At 39.4% G+C, this 24,701-nt stretch overlaps 1 protein-coding gene across 1 annotated transcript in view; it reads left to right on the top strand.

Moving 5' to 3' along the window:
• LRP1B (LDL receptor related protein 1B) overlaps positions 1–24,701 on the top strand; it is a 1,054,628-nt gene that overhangs the window by 664,452 nt on the left and 365,475 nt on the right. The window contains exons 36-41 of the mRNA XM_077830376.1: positions 507–641; positions 1,222–1,351; positions 14,056–14,182; positions 14,332–14,483; positions 14,771–14,895; positions 17,868–18,239. Coding sequence (XP_077686502.1) covers positions 507–641; positions 1,222–1,351; positions 14,056–14,182; positions 14,332–14,483; positions 14,771–14,895; positions 17,868–18,239 — 1,041 coding nt within the window. The remainder of the gene's footprint in view (positions 1–506; positions 642–1,221; positions 1,352–14,055; positions 14,183–14,331; positions 14,484–14,770; positions 14,896–17,867; positions 18,240–24,701) is intronic.

The following is a 24,701-nucleotide window of genomic DNA, read 5'->3' as shown; positions in this document are numbered from 1 at the left end:
GCTTCTTAACCCTTTGCAGGTGAAAGGGTTTTTTCTCTGGCCAGGAGGGATTTAAAGGTGTTTACCCTTCCCTTTATATTTATGACACAAGTATTGTGGCAGTAAAAGCAGTGACCCAAATCAGGGTCATGAACCTGTTGTGATATTAGTTGCAAATATACAGTAGTATAAGACAGTCTCTGTTTTCAAGATAATTGTATCTACTCTGATTTTCATTACTTGAGGATGTAGCCCATTATACATTTATTTTTTTTAAATGGAGAAGATGGGGAAAATATGTAGTTGGAGATGGGGATGTGTTTAAATACTATTATCTTAATCCTGGAGTGGGTATTAATATAATAGTATTAAAATTGTGAAGAAGTAATGTCTGTAGGTCCTCATGTGGATGATTGAGCAAAAATGTGATGTTCATTTTGAGCAGAACGCTTTTCATTGAATTATTCCCTAGTCAAGGTGATAGCTTTTACTAATTATATTTTTTTCTGTCTGTATTTTTTTTCCAGGAAATGACACAATTTACTGGACTGATATGGGTTTCAACAAAATTAGCAGAGCTAGACGAGACCAGACCTGGAAAGAAGACATCATTTCAAATGGCTTGGGAAGGGTTGAAGGCATAGCAGTGGATTGGATCGCAGGTAACACCACCTGCCTTTATTATTTCTTAAATACCTTTTAGATAGGTCTTTTTATGCTGAAAAAGACTCTACTTGATAATAGTAGACTTCTGTACTTCTAGCCACAGAGGTGCATATTTTTTTTCTTTCAGCTTCACTCTCTCTAATATTCAAAGCCTCTGGATATGTTTTTTTTCATATTGACGATCACCCACTGTGAACTTAGCAAAAAATATCCCAAGAATTCCATAAGGTGGAAAAAATGGTTTTAGACGTTCTCTTATGCTTGAAGACAGTTGGAAAATTAAAATGCCCCCTGTTTCTTAGGTGTGGAGTTTCAACTTTGTTTTGATACATGCAGATTTGGTTTAGACCTCAAGATAGAAATATTTGAAAGTAGGATTAAAAATTACAAATTTCACTTCAGTGTATGTTCCTAATAACTAGGCTTAATGAGAGAGTAATAAAACCTACAGATGTATTAAAACAAACAGAGAACATTATTTTCTGCTACTATGTTTTATGCAGCTGATATCGAACAGCAACTGGTCTTTTAAAGAAGTTGTTTATTTTCTTAGTAATTTCTTGGTATTTCTCCTAGGTAACATATATTGGACAGATCATGGCTTCAACTTAATTGAAGTTGCTAGACTCAATGGCTCATTCCGATACGTAATTATATCCCAAGGTCTGGACCAGCCAAGATCTATAGCAGTGCACCCAGAAAAAGGGTAACTTAAATATTTCTATATCTTTTTAAAAAAATGCATGCTAATATTAAAAATCTACAATTAGTAAATCAGGGCATTCATTCTGACATCTGTTTACTGCTAGAGTCTTCAATAAAACCAGACAAAGATTGTACTGTAAAAAACAGTTTTTGTACAAGTTGGATGTTCTCATATACTGAGATACTTACTATGACATCTCTGTTTAAACTAAATATTACAGTCTACTTACCTATTTTCAGAACAGTTTCCCTACTGTTAGACAGTCTTTTCACTTGAAGAGGTACCTAGCAAGAGATCAGAAGTGTGCTTAATTTTTTTGAATCATCTTAAGTTTTCAGCACATTGTCAGAAGACAAACCATCCAACTATAATAAGCCCAATATGGTGATGAACTCTTAGAATGATGTAATCCTTCGATGGCCATAAATATCAATGTTTTGGCCCCAATATAACATCCTCTCCGCACCAACCAAGAAGATCACAAGTGTTCATGGACAAACTATGTCTGATAAAGTGCTTAGGTACAAGAATAGAATGGTGGTGGCACAAAACATTCTTCAGATCCATCCACCAATTACAAAGTGCTGTGGACTATGCTGATGCAATAACAGATCCCCTTACCATCACAGCTGCACAGTGTTGCCAGCAGAGGTGTTCTGGATTGTGTAACTGAAACATCAGATAGAAGCATTGACCACTGCAAAGAATTCTCATCCTACTTTGAAGAAAATGTCAACTATGAAAAGCACTTCCCAAGACAAAATATTCTAAATAACAAGAGATTGCATTAACTACATGAAAGAATTTGGCTTCATTACACATGGTGAAGCCCAGAGACATAGCTGAGTGACCATATATAAACAGAGCCTGTGCCCTTCCTGAGAACAACTGTGTCTATTGCTAACGGGCACAACTGTGGAGAACAACGGTGTCTACTGCTTATGCATTATCAATGACTCTTTCAGAAAATTGAACTTGCCAACCTCCTGGAAAACACAAAAGTCCTGTAGAAAGTCATATATACATCTATATATCTCATTTTCCACAGATTCAACCAACTCCATCATAAGGAGATCACACAACCTATAGGAAATCAGCTTTTACATTCAGTCAGGGGAGTTCTTCAAAGTGGTGTGATGCCTAGAGTGGTTCTTCCAACTCACTATAAGCCTCAACATTCTATCAGTGATAGAAAACGACTTCTGAAACTTTTTCCTTTTTCTCCTGGATAAGGTTCTAGTAACAGTGATATATGTATTATTCAGCTTGGATAATTATAATTCATTGTATCTTGGGTTGAAGGTGGAAACAGCCAGAGGTTTCAGTTAGTGCAGAATCTCAAAGCCTGCCTTCTCAAAATGATACAACTCCTGTGTTCAGATAACTCCACTGATGGCCTGTTGTCATAGATATAAAGGGAAGGGTAAACACCTTTAAATCCCTCCTGGCCAGAGGAAAAACCCTTTCACCTGTAAAGGGTTGAGAAGCTAAGATAACCTCACTGGCACCTGACCAAAATGACCAATGAGGAGACAAGATACTTTCAAAGCTGGGGCGGAGGGAGAGGGAGAAACAAAGGGTCCTGTCTGTCTGTCTGTGTGATGCTTTTGCCAGGACCAGAGCAGGAATGCAGGGCAGAACTCCTGTAAAGAGTTAGGAAGCAATCTAGTTAGATATGCGTTAGATTCTGTTTTGTTTAAATGGCTGGTAAAATAAGTTGTGCTGAATGGAATGTATATTCCTGTTTCTGTATCTTTTTGTAACTTAACGTTTTTCCTAGAGGGATTCTCTGTGTTTTGAATCTGATTACCCTGTAAGGTATTTACCATCCTGATTTTACAGAGGTGATTCTTTTACTTTTTCTTCAATTAAAATTCTTCTTTTAAGAACCTGATTGCTTTTTCATTGTTCTTAAGATCCAAGGGTTTGGATCTGTGTTTACCTATGCAAATTGGTGAGGATTTTTATCAAGCCTTCCCCAGGAAAGGGGGTGTAGGGTTTGGGGGGATATTTCCAAGTGGGCACTTACCCTGTTCTTTGTGTAACACTTTGGTGGTGGCAGCTTTTAACCTAAGCTGGTAAGAATAAGCTTAGGGGGTCTTTCATGCAGGTCCCCACATCTGTACCCTAGAGTTCAGAGTGGGGAAGGAACCTTGACATGGTGGCAGAGCGGTGGGATTACTTTGAAATCATTTTGAGGTTGTTTTTTTTTTTAACCAGAAGCACAGAAGGATTTTAAAAGATTTTAAAGTGTTTTGTAAAAGGGGACAAAGCAAAAGCATAACAAAAGGGAGTTTGCTTTTGTGAGCTGGAGTTTCTCTTCCTAAAGGCAGGGTAGTTAACCTCCTGCAGGGAAATTCACAAGTTCTTCACAGACCTGAAGAGGGTTTTTTTTTGTTTTGTTTTGTTTTTTTAGCTAAGAGCAACTAGAGGGTTTTTTCTGTCTATTTGTCTGGAGACAAAGGTATTAGGTTTTTTTCAAAAGGATTTTTCTGTAGGCTGACAATCACTATCAGAGAACATAGGTATCAGGTTACAGCACAACCTATTTTTTTGACAAGCCAAGTTTTTGTTTGTTTGTTTGTTTGTTTTATTTCTAACTCTTGGGTGTAAAGTTAGTTAAAAACAGAGAGGCAAACATGACAGAAACCAAGGAAACAGCCCAAGAGGCTGCCCACAGGAGAGCTATGGAGGCAAAGGAAAAAGAAATGGCGGAAAAGGGAAAAGCCCAAGAGGCTGCCCACAGGAGAGCTATGGAGGCAAAGGAAAAAGAATGGAAGCATGCTGAGGAGGAAAGGGAGGCTGCCCAGAGGAGAGCTATGGAGGCAAGGGAAAAAGAAATGGAGGAAAAGGAAAAAGAGAAGAAGCGTGCAGAGGAGGAGAGGAAGCATGTTGAGGTGGAGAAGGAAAAAGAAAGGAAGCATGCACTGTAGCTGGAGAAGGCAAAGGCTGAGCGGAATCTACTGGATAACCCTAATCATCCTTCCCCAACAATCCACAAATGGGAGTGACTATGTCCACAGTATGATGAATCCAGTGATATTGCTGAATATTTTCTCACCTTTGAGAGACTGTGCACTCTCCATAAAATTCCTGAAGCTCACAAGATGACCGCATTGGTCGCAAAATTGACTGGAAGAGCTCTGGACATATTCAATAAGATGCCTATTGATGAGGCTTCTGACTATGATAAGTTCAAGGATTTGGTTTTAAAGCAATTTCAAAATACATCTGAAACATACAGAGTAAAATTTCGAACCCTTAAGTGAGGGCCTGGACTAAGTAATGTGGCTTATCTAAACCAGATGAAGGATTTGTTAGATAAATGGGTTCAAGGAAGGGGTGTCACTAACTTTGATGGAATGTGTGATTTGATAGCTCAGGAGCAATTCCTGAATATGTCCAAGGAGAAAATAAAACAGTGTTTATGGGATAAGGAAATGGACTCAGCAGAAAGTCTCGCTTCTTATGCTGATCCATACGAGCAGTCCCAGACCGCCAGAGAGGCAGGGCAAGCCAGACCAAAATGGGTGGAGGGAGGAGAGAGGAACAACCCTGGTCGCAGTTGGAGCGGATACCAGAAGGGACACCCTCATACCACACCCTACTACCGGGGGCAGCCCAAGGTCCCAACTACACACCAAGGAATACTGCAGACACCTTATTATCCTGCCACACCGTTCTCCAGCAACCCACCTCGCCCCAGTGACCCGTCAGCTGGACAATGTTTGAAATGTAACAAGCCGGGGCATGTAAAGGCCAACTCCCCCAAGAACCCCAACAGATTACAGTTCATTGCACCGGAATCACACCAGAGGTCCTCAGGCCCAGATACCTCCCAGATACCCTCAGAGCGGAGGGAAACTGTGAGTGTGGGCAGGAAGAAGGTCACCGTATGGAGGGACACCAGAGCACAAGTGTCAGCTATCCATGCTTTCTTAGCGGACCCCAATTTAATTGATCCAGAGATCCAAGTGACAATTCAACCCTTCAAGTCCAACTCTTTCAATATGCCTACAGCCAAGATGCCTGTCCAGTTCAAGGGCTGGTCAGAAACATGGACTTTTGCAGTCTATGATAATTATCCCATCCCCATGCTGCTGGGGGAAGACTTGGCCAATCATGTGAAGCTAGCCAAGAGGGTGGGAATGGTCAACCGCAGCCAGGCTAAGCAAGCTGTCATGCCTAGCTCTGTTCCAGAAACTTCTACCAGGACCCGATCAGAGGTGATGGAACCGGACCCCATGGCAACGTCAGCGACAGCATTAGTGAATCCAGTCCCAGAGACCCAGACAGAGCCAGCACCTGAACCATTGCCAGCATTGAATCCAGTACTTGCAACCCCAACACCGGAGGGCCCCACCGAACCTGAACCGGCAGCAGCCAATAACCCTACACAAGAGGCTCAGCCAGAGCCTGAACCCCAACATAGTGCACCAGCGGAGAGCGGTTCACAGTCAACGGAAACAGCCCCATCCCCTACATTGCTTCCAGAGGGACCAAGCCTAGGTCTACAATTCAATGAGGAACTTATGTCTCCAGCATCAAGGGAACAGTTCCAGACCGAACAGGAAGCAGATGAAAGCCTCCAGAGAGCTCGGACGGCGGCACGGAGCAACCCACCGCCTCTCAGCTCTTCTAATCGGTCCAGGTTTGTTGTAGAAAGAGGACTTTTATACAAGAAAACTCTTTCTGGTGGACACCAGGAAGACTGGCATCCTCAGAGACAGTTGGTAGTTCCAACTAAATACCGGGTAAAGCTCTTGAGCTTAGCCCATGATCATCCTAGTGGCCATGCTGGGGTGAACAGGACCAAAGACCATTTGGGGAGGTCATTCCACTAGGAGGGAAGGGGTAAGGATGTTTCTACCTATGTCCGGTCTTGTGAGGTATGCCAAAGAGTGGGAAAACCCCAAGACCAGGTCAAAGTCCCTCTCCATCATTGAGGTTCCATATCAGCGAGTAGCTGTGGATATTCTGGGTCATTTTCCAAAAAAGACACCCAGAGGAAAGCAGTACATACTGACTTTCATGGAACTTGCCACCCGATGGCTGGAAGCAGTAGCTCTAAGCAACACCAGGGCTAAAAGTGTGTGTCAGGCACTAGCAGACATTTTTGCCAGGGTAGGTTGGCCCTCCGACATCCTCACAGATGCAGGAACTAATTTCCTGGCAGGAACTATGGAAAGCCTTTGGGAAGGTCATGGGGTTAATCACGTGGTTGCCACCCCTTACCATCATCAAAGAAATGGCCTGGTGGAGAAATTTAATGGAACTTCGGGGACCATGATACATAAATTCGTAAATGAGCACTCCAATGATTGGGACCTATTGTGGCAGCAGTTGCTCTTTGCCTACAGAGCTGTACCACATCCCAGTTTAGGGTTTTCACCATCTGAACTTGTATATGGCCGTGAGGTTAAGGGGCCATTACAGTTGGTGAAGCAGCAATGGGAGGGGTTTACACTTTCTCCAGGAACTAAGATTCTGGACTTTGTAACCAACCTACAAAACACCCTCCAAACCTCTTTAGCCCTTGCTAAAGAAAACCTACCGGATGCTCAAAAAGAGCAAAAAGCCATGATAAACATGGCAGAGAGAGTTCCTTCAAAGTAGGGAACCAGGTCATTCTCCAGGCCCCTAAAATGGAAGCGTCGTGGGAAGGGCCATTCATGGTCGAAAAGCACCTGGGAGCTGTTAATTATCTCATAGCATTCCCCACCTCCAACCAAAAGCCTAAGGTGTACCATATTAATTCTCTAAAGCCCTTTTATTCCAGAGAATTAAAGGTTTGTCAGTTTACAGCCCATAGAGGAGATGACCCTGAGTGGCCTGAAGGTGTCTACTACGAAGGGAAAAGCGAAGGTGGCATGGAAGAGGTGAACCTCTCCATGACCCTTGGGCATATGTAGTGACGGCAGATCAAGGAGCTGTGCACTACCTACGTGCCGACATTCTCAGCCATCCCAGGACTGACTGAACGGGCATTACACTCCGTTGACACAGGTAATGCTCACCCAATTAAAGCCCAACCTTTCCGGGTGTCTCCTCAAGCTAAAACTGCTATAGAACGGGAGATCCAGGATATGCTACAGATGGGGGTAATCTGCTCCTCTGGCAGTGCATTGGCCTCTCCAGTGGTTCTAGTTCCCAAACCAGATGGGGAGATACGTTTTTGTGTGGACTACTGTAAGCTAAATGCTGTAACTCGCCCAGACAACTATCCAATGCCATGCACAGATGGACAGGCCCAGTTCATCTCTACCTTGGACTTAACCAAGGGGTACTGGCAGGTACCGCTAGATGAATCTGCCAAGGAAAGGTCAGCCTTCACCACACATGTCAGGCTGTATGAATTTAATGTACTCCCTTTCGGGTTGCGGAATGCAACCGCCACCTTCCAAAGACTTGTAGATGGTCTCTTAGCAGGATTGGGAGAATATGCAGTTGCTTACATTGACGATGTGGCCATATTTTCGGATGCCTGGCCAGAACACCTGGAACATCTACAAAAAGTCTTTGAGTGCATAAGGGAGGCGGGACTAACTGTTAAGGCTAAGAAGTGTCAAATAAGCCTAAACAGTGTGACTTACCTTGGACACCAGATGGGTCAAGGAACTATCAACCCCCTACAGGCCAAAGTGGATGCTATCCGAAAGTGGCCTGTCCCAAAGTCAAAGAAACAGGTCCAATCCTTCTTAGGCTTGGCCAGATATTACAGGCGATTTGTACCGCAATACAGCCAAATCACCACCCTACTGACAGACCTAACCAAAAAGAAAAAGCCAATTGCCGTTCAGTGGACTGAAGAGTGTCAGAAGGCCTTTAACCAGCTTAAATCGACACTCTTGCCTGACCCTGTGCTAAGGGCCCCAGACTTTGACAAACCATTCCTAGTAACCACAGATGCATCCGAGCATGGTGCGGGAGCAGTTTTAATGCAGGAAGGACCGGATCAAGAATTCCACCCTGTAGTGTTTCTCAGCAAGAAGCTGTCTGAGAGGGAAAACAACTGGTCAGTCAGTGAAAAAGAATGTTACGCCATTGTCTACGCTCTGGAAAAGCTACGCCCATACGTTTGGGGATGGCGTTTCCACCTGCAAACCAACCATGCTGCGCTACAGTGGCTTCATACCACCACGGGTAATAACAAAAAACTTACTCGGTGGAGTTTAGCTCTGCAAGGTTTTGATTTCGACATCCAGCACATCTCAGGAGCTTCTAACAAAGTGGCTGATGCACTCTCCCAAAAGTTTCCCAGAATCAACTGGTTAAAATTGTCCTTGAGATGTGGAAAATGTTAGTCTTTATATACTTGGTAGTATATTTAGAGGTGCATGTGTCTTATTAACTCTGTTTTCTCCTAGAGCTCCAGGAAGAAATCACAGCCAGCGTTTCACCTTATCTGTGATTTGGGGGGTGTGCCATAAAAAAGAGGGAAGGTTAAACACCTTTAAATCCCTCCTGGCTAGAGGAAAAACCCTTTCACCTGTAAAGGGTTAAGAAGCTAAGATAACCTCACTGGCACCTGACCAAAATGACCAATGAGGAGACAAGATACTTTCAAAGCTGGGGGGGAGGGAGAAACAAAGGGTCCTGTCTGTCTGTCTGTGTGATGCTTTTGCCAGGACCAGAGCAGGAATGCAGGGCAGAACTCCTGTAAAGAGTTAGGAAGCAATCTAGTTAGATATGCGTTAGATTCTGTTTTGTTTAAATGGCTGGTAAAATAAGTTGTGCTGAATGGAATGTATATTCCTGTTTCTGTATCTTTTTGTAACTTAACGTTTTTCCTAGAGGGATTCTCTGTGTTTTGAATCTGATTACCCTGTAAGGTATTTACCATCCTGATTTTACAGAGGTGATTCTTTTACTTTTTCTTCAATTAAAATTCTTCTTTTAAGAACCTGATTGCTTTTTCATTGTTCTTAAGATCCAAGGGTTTGGATCTGTGTTTACCTATGCAAATTGGTGAGGATTTTTATCAAGCCTTCCCCAGGAAAGGGGGTGTAGGGTTTGGGGGGATATTTTTGCGGGGAGACGTTTCCAAGTGGGCACTTACCCTGTTCTTTGTGTAACACTTTGGTGGTGGCAGCTTTTAACCTAAGCTGGTAAGAATAAGCTTAGGGGGTCTTTCATGCAGGTCCCCACATCTGTACCCTAGAGTTCAGAGTGGGGAAGGAACTTTGACACCTGTCTACTTCTGCTGACAGTCCAAGGCTTTGTTTCTTGTCTTCAGAACAATTAATGGATCAGAACCCAGCTATGTGAGTGACACATTTCTATCTATGAATTGCCGGGACAGCTGCTCTGGGACAGAGCACCTCAAAAAGCTCTGAACGAAGCACTGTAGAGTCAGATAAAGTACTCTTGCCCAAAGGGACTTGCATGTTGAAACAAGCTCTAACTTCAAGGCAAATGTTTTAATGAAGATGTGACCACCATTATTTATATATTCCTCAAGTAGAATTACTTATACCCGACCAGGGAAAACTCACAAGAAGTTTCTGTGAAGTCTAATAGGGATCTTATTGTGCAGATTTATTTTACCTGGGGAGTTCCTGCAGGTTGCAGTGGTGAGCTCTATAAATAAATACCCCACCCTAAAAGAGCTTGGAAGTGTAGGAAAAGAAACAGTCAGCTACTCCCAAGTATTTGGGGAGGAGAGAGGGATTGTAGCCCCAGTCTTCATTCTGCAGAGACATCTAAAATCTGAAACCTGCTTATGCGGGAGGGTGGATCCAGAGGCCTTGAGTGGGAACGAATGTTATCCTGAATATTCTCAGGAGCTTGTTCTTTCACTTAAACCTGGAACCAGGCGTGTGTGTTTTGCGTTTCAATGCAAACATTTTTCACAGGCTGGTTCCTGACTCTGTATCCTGTTTTAACTTACAAAAGGAATAAACTCTAAATAGCCATACAAGGAGGTAAAAGAGAAATGGCAGTGCTAAAAATGAGAATTTCCTTGTTTGCTATGCTAGAGGGAACATTTTTTTTTACTAGATTACTGTGCCTTCTCTGTCACTTTTCAAATCTTAAAATACTGTGATTTGGGGCAATGCAAAAGTAGCTAGTACAACAAATGACAGGTGAATTACTGTCTGAAGGATTTTGTTCAGCAATTCCAGTTGAAGTACAAGACAGTAGAAAAAAAGAGAACAGTGTACTGTGTATGAAATAATTTATGAACAAATTCAGTAGTGGAGAGATTCTTTAGTTTTTGCAGTCTTGTTAAGCTTTCTAGGTTTCAGAGTGTGTTCAAAATGATTGAGGAAGCTGAGAAGACAAAGGTATATTAATTAGTAAGTGTTCCTCTTGTGGCAAGACAGTATATCCCAATTTGGCTGGACCTCTGTCTTTTACTCTAAGCCTCAAAAATGCCACTTGAGATAGATTCTTAAGTTGTAAACTCTACCCAGCCCCTGCACATCTGTGTTTTTTTCAGGAAAGAATGAAGTCTGTGGCAAAAGCATCTTTGGATAGGTGGGCTGTGGTAATAAATTCTTTATTATGGGAGATGTAGGCCTCCTTTCCTCACTCCTCCCTCTCTTGCCTTCTTACTAGATAAACCTTTAATAGCTGCTTATACCCTAGCTCTACGTCAATGAAACCGAAGTTGACAACTGCAAAAGAGAAGTGAAAACGACTATTGTTAAACCCTTATAAATAAAGCTGGGAGAGAAATTGTTTTCTTATCCCTTGAAAATTTTAGAGATGTTGAAAAATTTTTCATTCTGCATTCGGAAGAACCAGAGACCTTTCAATATTTTTTTCACAAAAAAACAGAGTGTGAGCAAAATCACAGACTAGCCAGTAGTTCAGTGGTTATGGCACTCATGGGATTAGGAGGGAGGGGAGAACCAGGTTTGAGCCCCTGTTTTCCCTGAGTGAGTACAGGGACTTGTATCTCCTGCATCTGAGTTGTGTCTCCTAACCATTGGGTTATCAAGCCACTCTCTCTCTCTGTGGCCCAATGAATGTTTAATTAGTTATACAAAGTGCAACAGCTCCAACAGGAGAGATCACAGACTATAACCCATTTGTCAGGGCACTCACCTGTGATATAAGAGAACTGTGTTCAAATCCCTGCTGTCAGTCAGGCATCTCCCCAGTCTTTCTGCATCCTATGTAAATACAGGCAGATATCCTTGGGGGGCTCTCTCTCTTTCTCTGGTTTTGAGCAGAAATACCATCATGGATCTGGGACACATTCCTGAAAATTTTAATCAAAACAGCCCCTTTCAAATTTGATGAATTGGTGTTTTCTGTCAAAAAACAAATTGTCATAAAATTCCCAACCAGCTCTGTTTATTACTTCTGCCAGTCACAGCAAAATATAAACCATGCATTGTTCAGCCCCTTCTGATAATGTTTCTAGATAGTATGGTTTATGTTACTGAGTAAATTCAGAAAGGCACCTTAGACCTGTACAACAATTTGTCTGCCATACCTCACTTATGCCTAGTCTTGCAAGATGATATGGATTTGACTAATTTTGATTTTCTTGGATGAAGCCAAGAAGGTTCCTGATTAGTATATAATGTTGCAATTAGTGTGGAGCTACATTTTCAACAACATTGTCTATTTTATATATAGAAAAGAGGAATCTATTATTAAACTCCATTTTGGCATGTTCTGAGTTATTGATAGCTGTTTGTTTTGAGGATGCTGTCTCTGTAGAAAGTAGTAGTGGACTAGACATAAGAAATCTCTTATTAAAAGAAAGATCCTGCTCATTTCTTGCTAGAGGAAGCCAGGAAGAGTTTGAAATCCTCGCTAAAAATCTTTCCTCAACTTCATTTAAGCTGTGCCCATGTGTTAACTGTGTTAGTAATTCTTTAGTTAGGACTAGCTTGTGGCCCATTCTGCACAAAGGTGTAGTGGAGTAGAAGGGGTGTCATATGTTCCCTCTCTTCCTTTGAGCTGGTGTGCTGTACCACAGCATTCATGTCACAGAAGGAAGCAGGCTCTGTAGACTTGCTACATTCCCTCATTCTGCTCAGAACAGACTGTAGACAGAGCTTTGTTGTAGGCATCCCTCCTTCTCAGAATGCCCAGTGGTGTAGTTATGAGTAGTTAATTATTGAATGTAATCTCATTTTGCCAGGAAACGGTGAATTAGTATCTTGGTCACTCTGCTTATATGTTGATCCCCTTCCACCAACCATCTGCCTGTCTTTTGAATATGAGTCTCTTATTTTCAGGAAATATTCCATATTTTTAGACTGGAAAGTGTCTAATTTATTAAAGGTGCTCCCCGTAATAAATAAGTAAATATTCTATATTTGTATTTCAAGGGAATTCTAATTTTTTTTCTTGAAGTTTCACTATACTGTTGGATAATAATTATAGGGCTGTGATTTAATGAGGCACCTCATTAAATGTCAGTTGACATAGCTCCATAGTCAATAGAGCTATTCTATGTACATCAATTAAGAAACTGGTCTTGCTAGTCAGATGCATCCATTACATTTCAATATTGTGTGTGTGTGTGTGTATGTGTGTTTACAGAACATAATGAGATGTTGTAAGAATATAATTGTTAAAAATGTAAAGCTCTTCAAAATTACTTAAATATGTTGTAAGTATATGCAAAGATAATGTTCTAAAAAGCTGAATTTGTGTTTATTATGGCCAGAGCTATGTTACTGTGTGGCTTTTTATTCCTTTTTTTGTACTCATATGTAAGTGCATTTACTAATATATATGAAACAGAAAGTATATTCTGTTTGTGAAAGAACCTTAGCTTCAGACTTTTCTATTTTGGTTTTTGGGCTGTTCGGGAATTGACAAAAACGACCTTAACTCTATATTAATGCAATTTTCTGCTAAATTTGTTAATAGAATACTGGATCTGTTAAGATATATTCTAATGTGTCTCTGATATGCTTATGTTTTGTCAACATATGGAACTACATCAAAATATTTTTACAATAAGTTTAAAAAAGCAGAAATTGGTCCAATAAAAGATATATCACCTACTTTGTCTAACACCCACACACACACACATATCTTTGTATCTCAAATCAAAACATAAAGGGAAGAGCAATGCAGTTTTACAAATAAGCCACAGAAATGCAATATATAATAGGCAAATATCACTTACATACATCATACAAACTAAAGTAGTGGTATTAGGGTCTGATCCAAAGCACATTGAGATCAGTGTAAAGACTCCTCTTGACTTCAGGGTCCTTTTGATCCTTAATTACCTTAGCACATGGGGATATCAAAGTTGACCCAGATTCATTCTTCTCATAGAGGTGAGAAAAGGTTTGCCTTTCTGAGTTTAGCTTTTAGAGTTGTTAATAGGGCCTAGCAGTCACTATAAACCAGTGTCCCAAATGTTTTGTTTGGTCAGAAACCTAGTAGCCACCCATGAAACTGCTTGAGCTTTCATATTGATTGCTACATTGTACATTTTTGCCTACCTAGGCATTTGCTAAATAGCAGAGGTATTAAAATAAAAGCTTAGATATCGAGTTGATCAAGCAAGTTGAATAAGATGATTAGGCTCTGTAAAGCATGTTTCATACTCATCTTTAAAAGGGCAGCAGTGTGTTATTTATGCCAGTTCAATATCAGATCTTTGGAGTTTTATATTTGTAAACATTGATTTTATATCAACTGCACTTATATTTTGTTGCCAAATATATGCAGGTCTGCACATGTTCATCTGTTTATTGTTAATTTCTGCAATATTTTAGGTATTTGTTCTGGACGGAATGGGGACAGACTCCCTGCATAGGCAAGGCACAGTTAGATGGGTCTGAGAAGGTTGTGCTTGTGAGCTTGGGGATTGCCTGGCCTAATGGAATATCCATTGACTATGAGGTGTGTTCCTGTATCTTCCACTACGTATTATATGTGCATTAAATTATTCCATTACAAGTTGGTCTTCCACTTTAGCATTCTATTATTTTCATAATACAATTCTCAGACAAAAAGAGGTTGTTGAAGTTTACTTTGAAATTGATCTTTAGGAAAATAAATTATACTGGTGTGATGCTCGTACAGACAAGATAGAAAGAATCGACCTTGAGAGTGGAGGGAACCGGGAGATTGTGCTGTCAGGGAGCAATGTGGATATGTTTTCAGTCGCAGTCTTTGGAGCTTACATCTACTGGTCTGACAGGTAATTTATTTTTCCATAAGTATTTGAGTCTCAAAATGTTATTTCAGTGCCAGATACTTCACCCTTGTAGGATTAGCCATTCTGTAGCAAGGTCACAGAAAGGATCTCACAAAGCTATGCAAGTTCCACTGAAAAGGTGCTTTCGATATTCAAAGCATATCAATGTCACAGAAAAGAGTTGATTTCTTCTGCTTCTGGTAGGCCAGCTGTCCGTCCCATTTTAATTACTTGTTTGAATTTAATTATATGAAGGTTGTTGATCAGCCATCTTCAACTTTTTTTGGCAGAGCACATGCTAATGGCTCGATCAGAAGAGGTCATAAGAATGATGCCACAGATGCTGTGACCATGAGGACTGGCTTGGGAATAAACCTCAAGGAAGTGAAAGTCTTCAACAGACAAAGAGAAAAAGGTTTTCTCTTGCTAATTATATTAATGATGACTTTACTCTTCTTGTGTATTAATTTTGGATAATATGAAAAGCAAAATCATCCTTGTTTTATGAAACTTTTTTTAAAATTCTCCCCAATTTTCCTTTTTTTAAATTATGATTTTCTAAATAAAACTGTTCCTAAAGAAAATAGATGAAACAAAATCCCCCCATCACCCTTTCAATAGTAAAACAAAACAAAAACCCAAAACCATGTGTCTGAGTAGGACATGGGCCTTAAACTGATGTAAAATAATCAACATGGACACCTGGCACTTGTCCATCACAAGTCAGTGATTAAAAATTATCCAGTACCCTGCGCAGGCCTAAGGTACTACTGAAAGGGATCAAAGTAAACTGAGAACTCCAAATGTCATGTTTTACTCTAGACCATAGTTGCTTTGCCGCAACTTCTTAATCACTTTCCCCAAAAAAGAGAAGGTTGGAGTTAGTACCAAAATTGTGAGATCACCATCCGCTTGTTTGGGGAAACCTGGCAGCCTGCCTTCCCATTGCCAGGAGGCATTAAGGATCAATCAGTAATGGATCAATACCTGCTAACTGATTTTATTAGACAGCCAAATCTCAAAGCTTCCTGATCATCTGTAACAACTTAAGGCGGTGGATAAACTGACATTGATTTCAGTGAACTTTGGATCAAGCTGAATTCTAGCAGAGATTAGATTTGTTTCCTCCAAACACACAGTTGCCACCAAAAAAAAACCAAAAAAAAAACCGCGGTGAATCCAGTCTAAATTGTGCGTGCACACCCAAGTACATATAAAGTTTAAATTAATAAGGTTTGACATGTACTCTAATAAGACCATGTCTCTGGTGTTCCTGGCACCCACAAAGTGCTGTAATTAAAATATTACACGTCGTGAAATCTGTTATGCCTTTTAGAGGATGTGGTACTTTGTTTTTGTTTTTTGTGGGTTTGTTTTTTCATACATATGGTAGACATAATGCTTACAATAAATAAAACTGCCTATTTTTAAGGAAAAATGTTTTCTAACATAGTGTATTTTCATTATTTTTAAAAAGATGTTTTAGTGATGTTGACTAGAAAGCTCTCTTTTGGACAACGTGCTGGGTATTGCCATTGTTAGGGCTCTGTGCCTGTAATTTCAGAAGATTAAAGATAATATTTTGTGGACTAAAAAAAAATTTCCTTCACTCATCTTTAACTGTTTTTAAAGTGGGCTTAGAAAGAGTTAATGTCTGCTTCCTTGGAAAGGCTTTGTGTATTATAGAGCGTGGAAAATAGAAAAATAGGTTGAAAAATAGTCTTTTTTTTAAAAAAATGATTTTAACTAGATATTTAAAGACTTGATTATACTAGAAATAAGTGAGACAGTTACTGAAAAAGAAATAAAATGATAAAAAATCTTATGATGTTAGTTTGAAAAACATGTTTTATTATAGTTGAATTTTTTAATGTTTTTCAAATTTTTATTAGGCTACATATGTTAAATGTCTTTTGGGGGGCTGTCAGTGAGGCATGAAGGCAAAGGAAAAAAAGGGGAAAATGTTTTTGGAATTTTATTATTATTTATTATTAATCTAAAAATAGTTAAATGAAGTTTTAAAATGTAATTAGCTTGCTTCATGACCTGTCTAGCACTAATAAAAAAACATGTTAAGTGACAAGTGATTAATTCTCATTTTCTCCCCCCCCAAACATCTGTTTTACCCTTTCCAAAGTACCAATCCTGCACTATGATCTGCAAGCAAACTTCTGTCCCTGCATCAGTGAAATTCTGCATGGTTTCAGGATCATGGCCTTATTGAATGGTATTTAAAATCAATGAAATATAGAAGAAATAAAGTTTCCTATATATATAGGAAAATATATAGGACATTTTATTTCTTCTATATTTCATTTATTTTAAATACCATTACAATGTATATATAGAGAGAGGAATATATAGAAGTTTAAGAAAAACATCTGCCGTGACTTATCTAGCCTAATAAAACTTTAAAGTACCATCAAAAATATCTGAGAAAAATGGTGTACAAATAACTCTTCACAATGTTTTCATTTTATTTTACTATAGTTATCTCCTTAGGGGCAAGGATATGTATAATAACTTTCAAGTTTTTTCTAACTTTATCTTAACAAAAAGAAATGGTGACAGTGTTTATACTCATAAACAAACTATTGTTTTCATTGAGCCGGATACCCAGCTTAAAATATAGCAATAAAATAAATGAATGAATAAATAAATAAATAAATAAATATGTTTAAAATAAATGTGCCCTGAGTTACCTGACAAATTTTGTGGTTTTACAACCACAAAACAACTTTTTAAAAATGTGTTTTTTCTCCACTGTTGTCAAGTAAACTATGGAAGCTAGTGAAACAGACTACGTACAAAGTACTGAAAAGACAGACAAAAATACTTTCTCTGCAATTTCTGAAAGTTTTGCAATCTTTGAAGCTGTAAAATCACACAGAAGTTATTAGTTTGACAATAATTCCTTAATTGTGTACATTTGGTAGGGGGGAATATTTTAAAGTCATCAATCAAAGGAATTGAAAATAAAATGTTAGCAAATAGCTGTACATCTAAACATTGAGAAATTGCACAATAAAATATTGATAATGTATCTTTCTCTTGAAAAAGTTAATAAAATTCACAGATTTTCAACTCCTTAAGATTGAATAATTATGTATTCTATATTCTATATAATAAATACTGTTATTATTTGAAAACAACATTAATTATCCATGCTCATAAATTCACTTTTAAAAATTGGCTTAAGGTGGTGGTCAGAATTTTGAGACCTAAACAATAATGGTTCATTTTTACTTACATAGTGCTCTGTTGCACTAACAAATATAACACAAATGGTTACATCAAAGAATCCTTCGGATTCACAATAAAAGCTTATTCTGATTTAAGTCAACCAACTGCGACAGTTACAAAAGCCAGACTAATTTTTTCTTACAGGTACTAATGTTTGTGCCAAGAACAACGGTGGATGTCAGCAACTTTGTCTGTATCGAGGTAATGCACAAAGAACATGTGCTTGTGCACATGGCTATCTTGGAGACGATGGAGTCACTTGTCTGAGACATGATGGTTACTTGCTGTATTCAGGAAGGACAATATTAAAAAGTATACATCTTTCAGATGAGACCAATTTAAATTCACCAGTAAGGCCATATGAAAATCCAGACTACTTCAAAAATGTGATAGCATTGGCTTTTGACTACAGCTTGAAAGGAACGGGTACTAACCGTATCTTCTTTAGTGATGCACATTTTGGAAATATACAACTTATTAAAGACAACTGGGCCGGCAGAAAAGTGATAATTGAAAGTAAGTAAACATTTTTTTAAATTCTTTTTTTATTTGTATTGGTAGCCCTTATTAAATAAGGATTTGATGACACTTGGTTTTACTTGATTACACTTGGTTGGGTACAACTAATGAAAGCATACTATACTGTAAGATATATAACACAACTATGATAAGTAATAAGATCATCTATCTACATATTGCAGACTCAATTATCTCACAGCTTCAAAGTCACCTACTCTGTGTTATTTATGTGATGTACAGGGTGTACAATCCTAAAGAGCAGTTAGTATTTACAGTGCAGTTGGAGAGTTATGACATTGTTGATTGTCATTCACAATTTACATTTCAATAGAGTTTATCTCTGCCATTTAATATTCCTAGTGCACTGAATAAGAACCTGTATACGCTTGTCAACAAATCTATTATGTTTCAAAGTTGCACTTAATAATGTGCCTATGAACTTTTAATATTAGCCAAAGATGAGGCAAAAAGAAAGGACTCAACTTTTCAAAGAAATTGTGAGTGAACATGCAGATTTCATAGTTTGTGAAAACAGGATGATGCAATATAACAAATTAAAATAGGACATATTGTAAAGACTAGTCTTCTAGGTTTCTGTGCATTTCCATTTGTGGATGTGGTGCTCCTTGGGCTGAGCTGTGAAATTGCCTTGAAAAGCTGTTTGTTGGGAGAGTGGGCGGGATATGCATCTTCTGTAAGGGTGACATCATTACCCTATTCTGTATAAGGATGTACACCCCCCAAACACCTCATTTGCTTTGCTGTTGTCACAGAGAGCAAATGGGATTCACCTTTGTGTCAGGTTAAATGATCTATTTATGTATTTATTTATTTGTATTACTATACAAGGATTCCTAGTCATGGACCAAGACCCCATTGTGCTAGGCACTGTACAAACACAGAACAAAAAGACAGTCCCTGTCCCAAACAGCTTACAATTTAAGTTCTTCTCTTAGTCTAGTGTATGTTTATTTTCATGTAGTTAGTCAGTGTGGAGGAGTAGAGGATAACTTTAGTGTATGTAGCCTGCTTTTGCATAAGGCTCATTCAGCTTCTCACTAGTGCCATATCAGGCCCGGAGCTCTGTAAGCACTCCAAGATGTGTGCCTCCTGCCCAGTGATCATTCCAAAGACCTATGCCTGTATCCTGTATCTATGTCTGTGCACAATCCATTTGGTAACCCAGTGCACATTTTGATACACTTTCCCTCCCAGAACAAGAAGGGAGGGACACTTGAGGCTACAAATTCATTTGGCTTCTTGGTGCCTACAGCCTGCTACTCCAGGGCCCCCATTCAGACAAATATCACAGCCCAGAGCCACACATTAGTTGTGTGTGTGTGTGTGCGTATTTATTTATTTAAAAGGACCTCAGCTTTTTCTGAGGCTGCAATTCCACTTAGTATCTAGTCTCCATGTGGTCCAAGGGTTACTTAAATGACATTCCTCTTCAATAAGTACTACTATCTTACCTGGATTTCTCAGGTAGACCATTATGTTGCATCCCATATTACTGTATTTGGTGTACCATAGATATTTCTTGAAGTCACATTGTTAAAGATGAAGAGCAAAGAAGAGGGTTAGAGCAAAATAAGCACACACATAAAGTATCCAACTATCTTTCATTAATCCCATCAGAAGACAGCAATATCATTCACATGTAAGGAGCAGCTGATCTAGAGCCTGAGTCTGCAGATTTCCCAGGCAGCAGCCACCTCCACAGTTCTTGACCTTGACTTTACCTCTTGGCTGCGATACCCAGTTTCTGATTCGGTCTTGTCTTCTGCTTCTGACTTCTGGTTCCTGAGCCTGCATTGATCCACAACTCTGACTCCTAACATCTGGCTGTGGTTCTAGCCACTAGGCAAGCCACCCATGACCCAGCCCTGACATTTTACTTTAAAGATCACTTTACCTCTCCACATCCACTGCCCCATCAATGGAATGGAGAAAAACGGTATTTAGGTGCCCAGGAATCCCTGAGGGGCTTTGGCTGTATAGGAGTGGTCAATCAAATACAAGCAGAGAACATGGTTTTGTGGGACCGAGTGGCACAACTGTTGGCAAAAAATCAAATCTTTCATGACCAGGTAGACAAGCAAGACAGGCAAGCAGGAAATGCCACGCCCAGGTCTGTGTGATGTCACCGGAACATTTTTCCTTCTCTGAGTACACCCAGGACAACGTATCTAAGGAGCTAATCTGTCACTCAGTGTCTCCTGGTGGGGCTCTCGTCCTCACTATAAAGAGAAAAGATGAGTCCCTGTGTCTCTGTGTAGGCTACCGAGCACTAAGTCAAGTGATGGTTCAGAGCCAATGTCCCTTTCCACTGATCATTATCTCCATCTTAATGGCTGAGTTCTAACAGCCATATTGCTGGCACTAGCTTGGGCCTTAAATGTGCAGCCACCATGGCCATCCTGTATGATTCTTTATCAGGGATGCAGGCACTTTACAATGGCAAGTCTGACAGAAGAAATGATATACCCAATCAAATATTACTGCTAGACAGTGAATTGGTGCAATTGGATATTGCCAGTAGTAATATGGATCCCTACACATGTAGGGGTAGCTGGCATCAAACTGGCAGACAAAAAGTGCCATTAAGCACACAAAAATTGGCCTGGATATCCCCTTAAACAAACTGGAATTAAACGCTTAATCAAAATGAACTGAGGAAGGAATGACAAGAAATGTGGGCACATGAAACGAAGGGATAAAAAAATCCATGAAATGTACCCAATACTTGAAAATGGTGATATTAATCCAAGGCCCTGAGAGAAAGAATGAAGTGGATCTATTCAGAATTTTAAAAGGTCATTGTGGATTAAATAGTAACCTATTTCTAATAAACAAACATGAGGATGGACTATGCAAAACATAAGGCAGCTATTTATGTGGAAAACTCAGAGGCCTTAGAGTAACAAAAATGTATTTGGAACACCCATCTAGAATACAAGAGACCTCTAGAGAACCAGAAGGTTTTTGTAGGTGAGGAGAGAGCCCACAGAATGGCTTTATAGGAAGAAGCCCAGGGAGGTGGCAGTAAGGAGTCTGGCAGAGTGACTGCTTCTTCTAGGGTCCCTGCACTGGAATCTGCTGTAGATGGTGGGCTGGGTTTTGCTAACAGCCAATGTCAAGGTGGCTTGAAGCCCTGAGAAGAAGATATGGGCTACGGGAAGCCCTGAGGAAAGGGGGTCCACTGGGCCCAGAATCCAGGGCATCAGACTGAAAGGAGGGATCCAACATTTGTTTTTGTTGGTCTTTCTTTTACACTGGAAAGGGTGGAACTAAATGTGGCCTGGCTGGAGACCTGAATAATGAGAAGAGGCAGACAATCATGAGGCCAGAGCAGCCATTGGTGGAGATGTTAGAGAGGACAGGCTACTATGCTATGCCCAGCCATAAGGGGGCATTCCTTCAGTGTCTCAACTCTGTCACAGCACCCAAACTACCTTTGTTCCTCTCTTTAAATTAAAATTTCAACTTAATTTTCACTATGAACCCATGGCTGGAGCTTCCATCATTATTTTGTTTCCACTAGCACCAAAATATGATAAGCATTGTATGAGATAGAATTGAAGACCTTTCAATTCTCTCTCTCTCTCTCTCTCTCTCTCTGTCTGGGACAATATTATAGGTAGGTTTGGCAGAATTCAATATTTTATTATTTTATAATTTCAACAGATAATAGTGTTGTATATTTTTATCTATTTAAATTTTCACAGTTGAACAAAATTATGAAGTTTAACTCTCCCCTCAAGTGTTATTGATTTCAAATTTTCCCAGTTATGGGAAGTTATGAGGGGGCAGACAATGATTATTAAATGACAGTATACATTGAAATTCAACAGATTAAAGCTTTATAATAATTAAAAACAAACTGTCAACATCACATGTCAAAATATACAAGTCAATATCCTTAAATCAAATGCTAATAGGTTTTCAAATACCATTTTTCTTATTTGCCTATCTGTCAATTTTGATCATCATCTATGGAAATATGTGTTTGTCATTTTATGTGTGTACATGAAATCAACATTTATTGATAAAAAAATCATCCTTCCAATCGTAATTATAGCTAAATCAGTGCTTTATAAGATGTCCCCAGTTACACTATAATACTGTGTATTAATGTGCCTAAAGACACTCTACAAAGCACGGTTCATAGCATTTAATTCTACCTGGAATCTTAATACTCCTGAATTCATCTATCACTAACAATATTCTTCTTCTGAACCATTGTATCAGATGAATTTCTTTCTCAATGCAGAAAACTAAACTGTGTTAATATTGGACATATTTGAAAACCATATTGTTCTCATGCCCACAACTTCTGTTTTCTATAAATGCTTGAGTTGTAGTTTCATACTGAATGACAAATAATTTTGTAAGACTATGTATGTTACTGTGTATTTTTCAGCTGTTCTGAAATATTTTGTCTTTGTCCAATGTCTTTAATATTTTGTTGGGATTTTATGCTCCAGTTTGAAATATTCTTCTCTTCATTCAGAATCCTTGCACTTGATTCTCCTCTCACACCAGTGTAAATGTGGTATTACTCAATTTAAACCAGTGGTGGTATCTTCTGAAGTGGGTGGTAAAATGCAGCAATTTGGCATCTATAAGAGAGCATCTATAAAGAAAATTGAAGGGGTGAGGGAAATGGAAGGAGCAAAGCTGGCTCCAAAGCCAGGACTGATATGAATTTTTTTCACTATAATGTATTAAAATTGCATATAAGGTAATGTATTCTTCTAATTTCTGACCTGCTGATTATGTGCTATGGGGAAGAGGTGGTTAGGTGAAAGCAAGCATACAGATTTCACTAGTGGTGATAGGGAAGCAAAAAATAGCATAATGAGATAAAATTTGATGTACCTGTGACAATAATTAAACCCTCTGGTCCTCCTGAAAATTGAAAACCAATTAATCAGCAAATATTTTGTAACATGTTTTCTTTGGGCTGCAAGAGCTCTGAAACTGCACTAAAAACATCATCTAGTGTGGTTCTAGTTAACTCAAAACAGGTCTACAACCCTTTTCAGCTTATTAAGCACATATCTACAATTCATACAAACCATAACTCAATATTTAACCAGAAAGGTGAGAATAGAATGGATGATAAGCAAGATACTATTAACTCACATTTCTAATTCACTGAATTCATACGTACTACTCATAAAGAATCCATGAGCTGTTATTTCTACTTCACTGACATCAGATCTGCCACTCAAAACCAATGCATTATCAAATATTTTTTGCTCACTGAAAACAGTTACGACATATAAAGAGCCCTTTAATGAACAGGTTTCCAGTTCACTAAAAACAGATTTACAACTCACAAGCAACCCATTATCTAACATTTTTTTCAGCTCACTGAAAACAGATTTACTACTCAGAAACAACCCATTATCCAACATTTCCAGTTCACTGAAAACAGATTTACAACCCCTACACAAGCCATTACCTAACCCAGTTCCAACTCACTGAATATTGATTTAGAATTCATAAACAACCCATTATCTGACACATATTCAGCTCACTGAACAGATTTGCAACTCATAAACAACTCATTATCTAACACATTTCCAGCTCACTGAAAGTAGATTTACAGTGTAAAAACAACCCATTATCTAACACATTTCCAGCTCACTGAAAGTAGATTTACAGTGTAAAAACAACCCATTATCTAATGTTTCCAGTTCACTAAAAACAGATTTAGAATCACTTACGATCCCAGTACCAGACAGGGTTCCATCTCCATCAGATAAGAACAGCCAAAAAACAATTACTTCCCATGCCCAGCCCCATTTATTTGCTTTTTTGGTTATATCAGGTATGTTATGTGTACATTTGTACAACTTACATTTGTACATTTTTTTGCACATGAATTGTATGGTCTTGGAAGTTGTTTATGGAATGAGATCAGGCAAGTTGAGCAGTATGGTGCTAAAGTTTTCACTTTTGGCCTGGGCTCAGTGACACTGTTAGTTCAATAGGAACATTGTTTTTAACAGCAACTAAATGGGGTTAATTTTCTTTCTCCCCACTCCTCAGTGGCAAATATTCCTTTTCTTTGTTTCTTTTCTCCCTTTCTCTATCGTAATGCCCCATGCATGACAAAGGGTTGTCTGGGCTATGAACTGCCTGTCAGTGCAATTCTTCCCTCTTTTCGACATCACTTTTCCCATTACTGTGACATCACGTATTGTTGTGCTGTTCTATATCAGTTCTTGTATCAAGCTCACGGGCGGCACACCCCACCCCCACTCTTCCCCTTTTGCCCAATCCCCACACCCCACTTCTGCCCACCAGGGCCAGAGGAGCCCCAAGCCCACACCATGGCCGGAGAAGCCCTAGCCAACCCACCCGAGCCGCTCCGTGCACCGGTCTGCCCATCCAAGCTGCCCCAGCTGGCCTGTCCAAGCCACCCTGGTCAGCCCAAGCCCCGGCCAC

This window comes from Eretmochelys imbricata, chromosome 11 (genome assembly GCF_965152235.1).
Source record: "Eretmochelys imbricata isolate rEreImb1 chromosome 11, rEreImb1.hap1, whole genome shotgun sequence".
Lineage (NCBI taxonomy): Eukaryota > Metazoa > Chordata > Testudines > Cheloniidae > Eretmochelys > Eretmochelys imbricata.
This window is presented reverse-complemented; position numbering and strand designations above follow the sequence as displayed.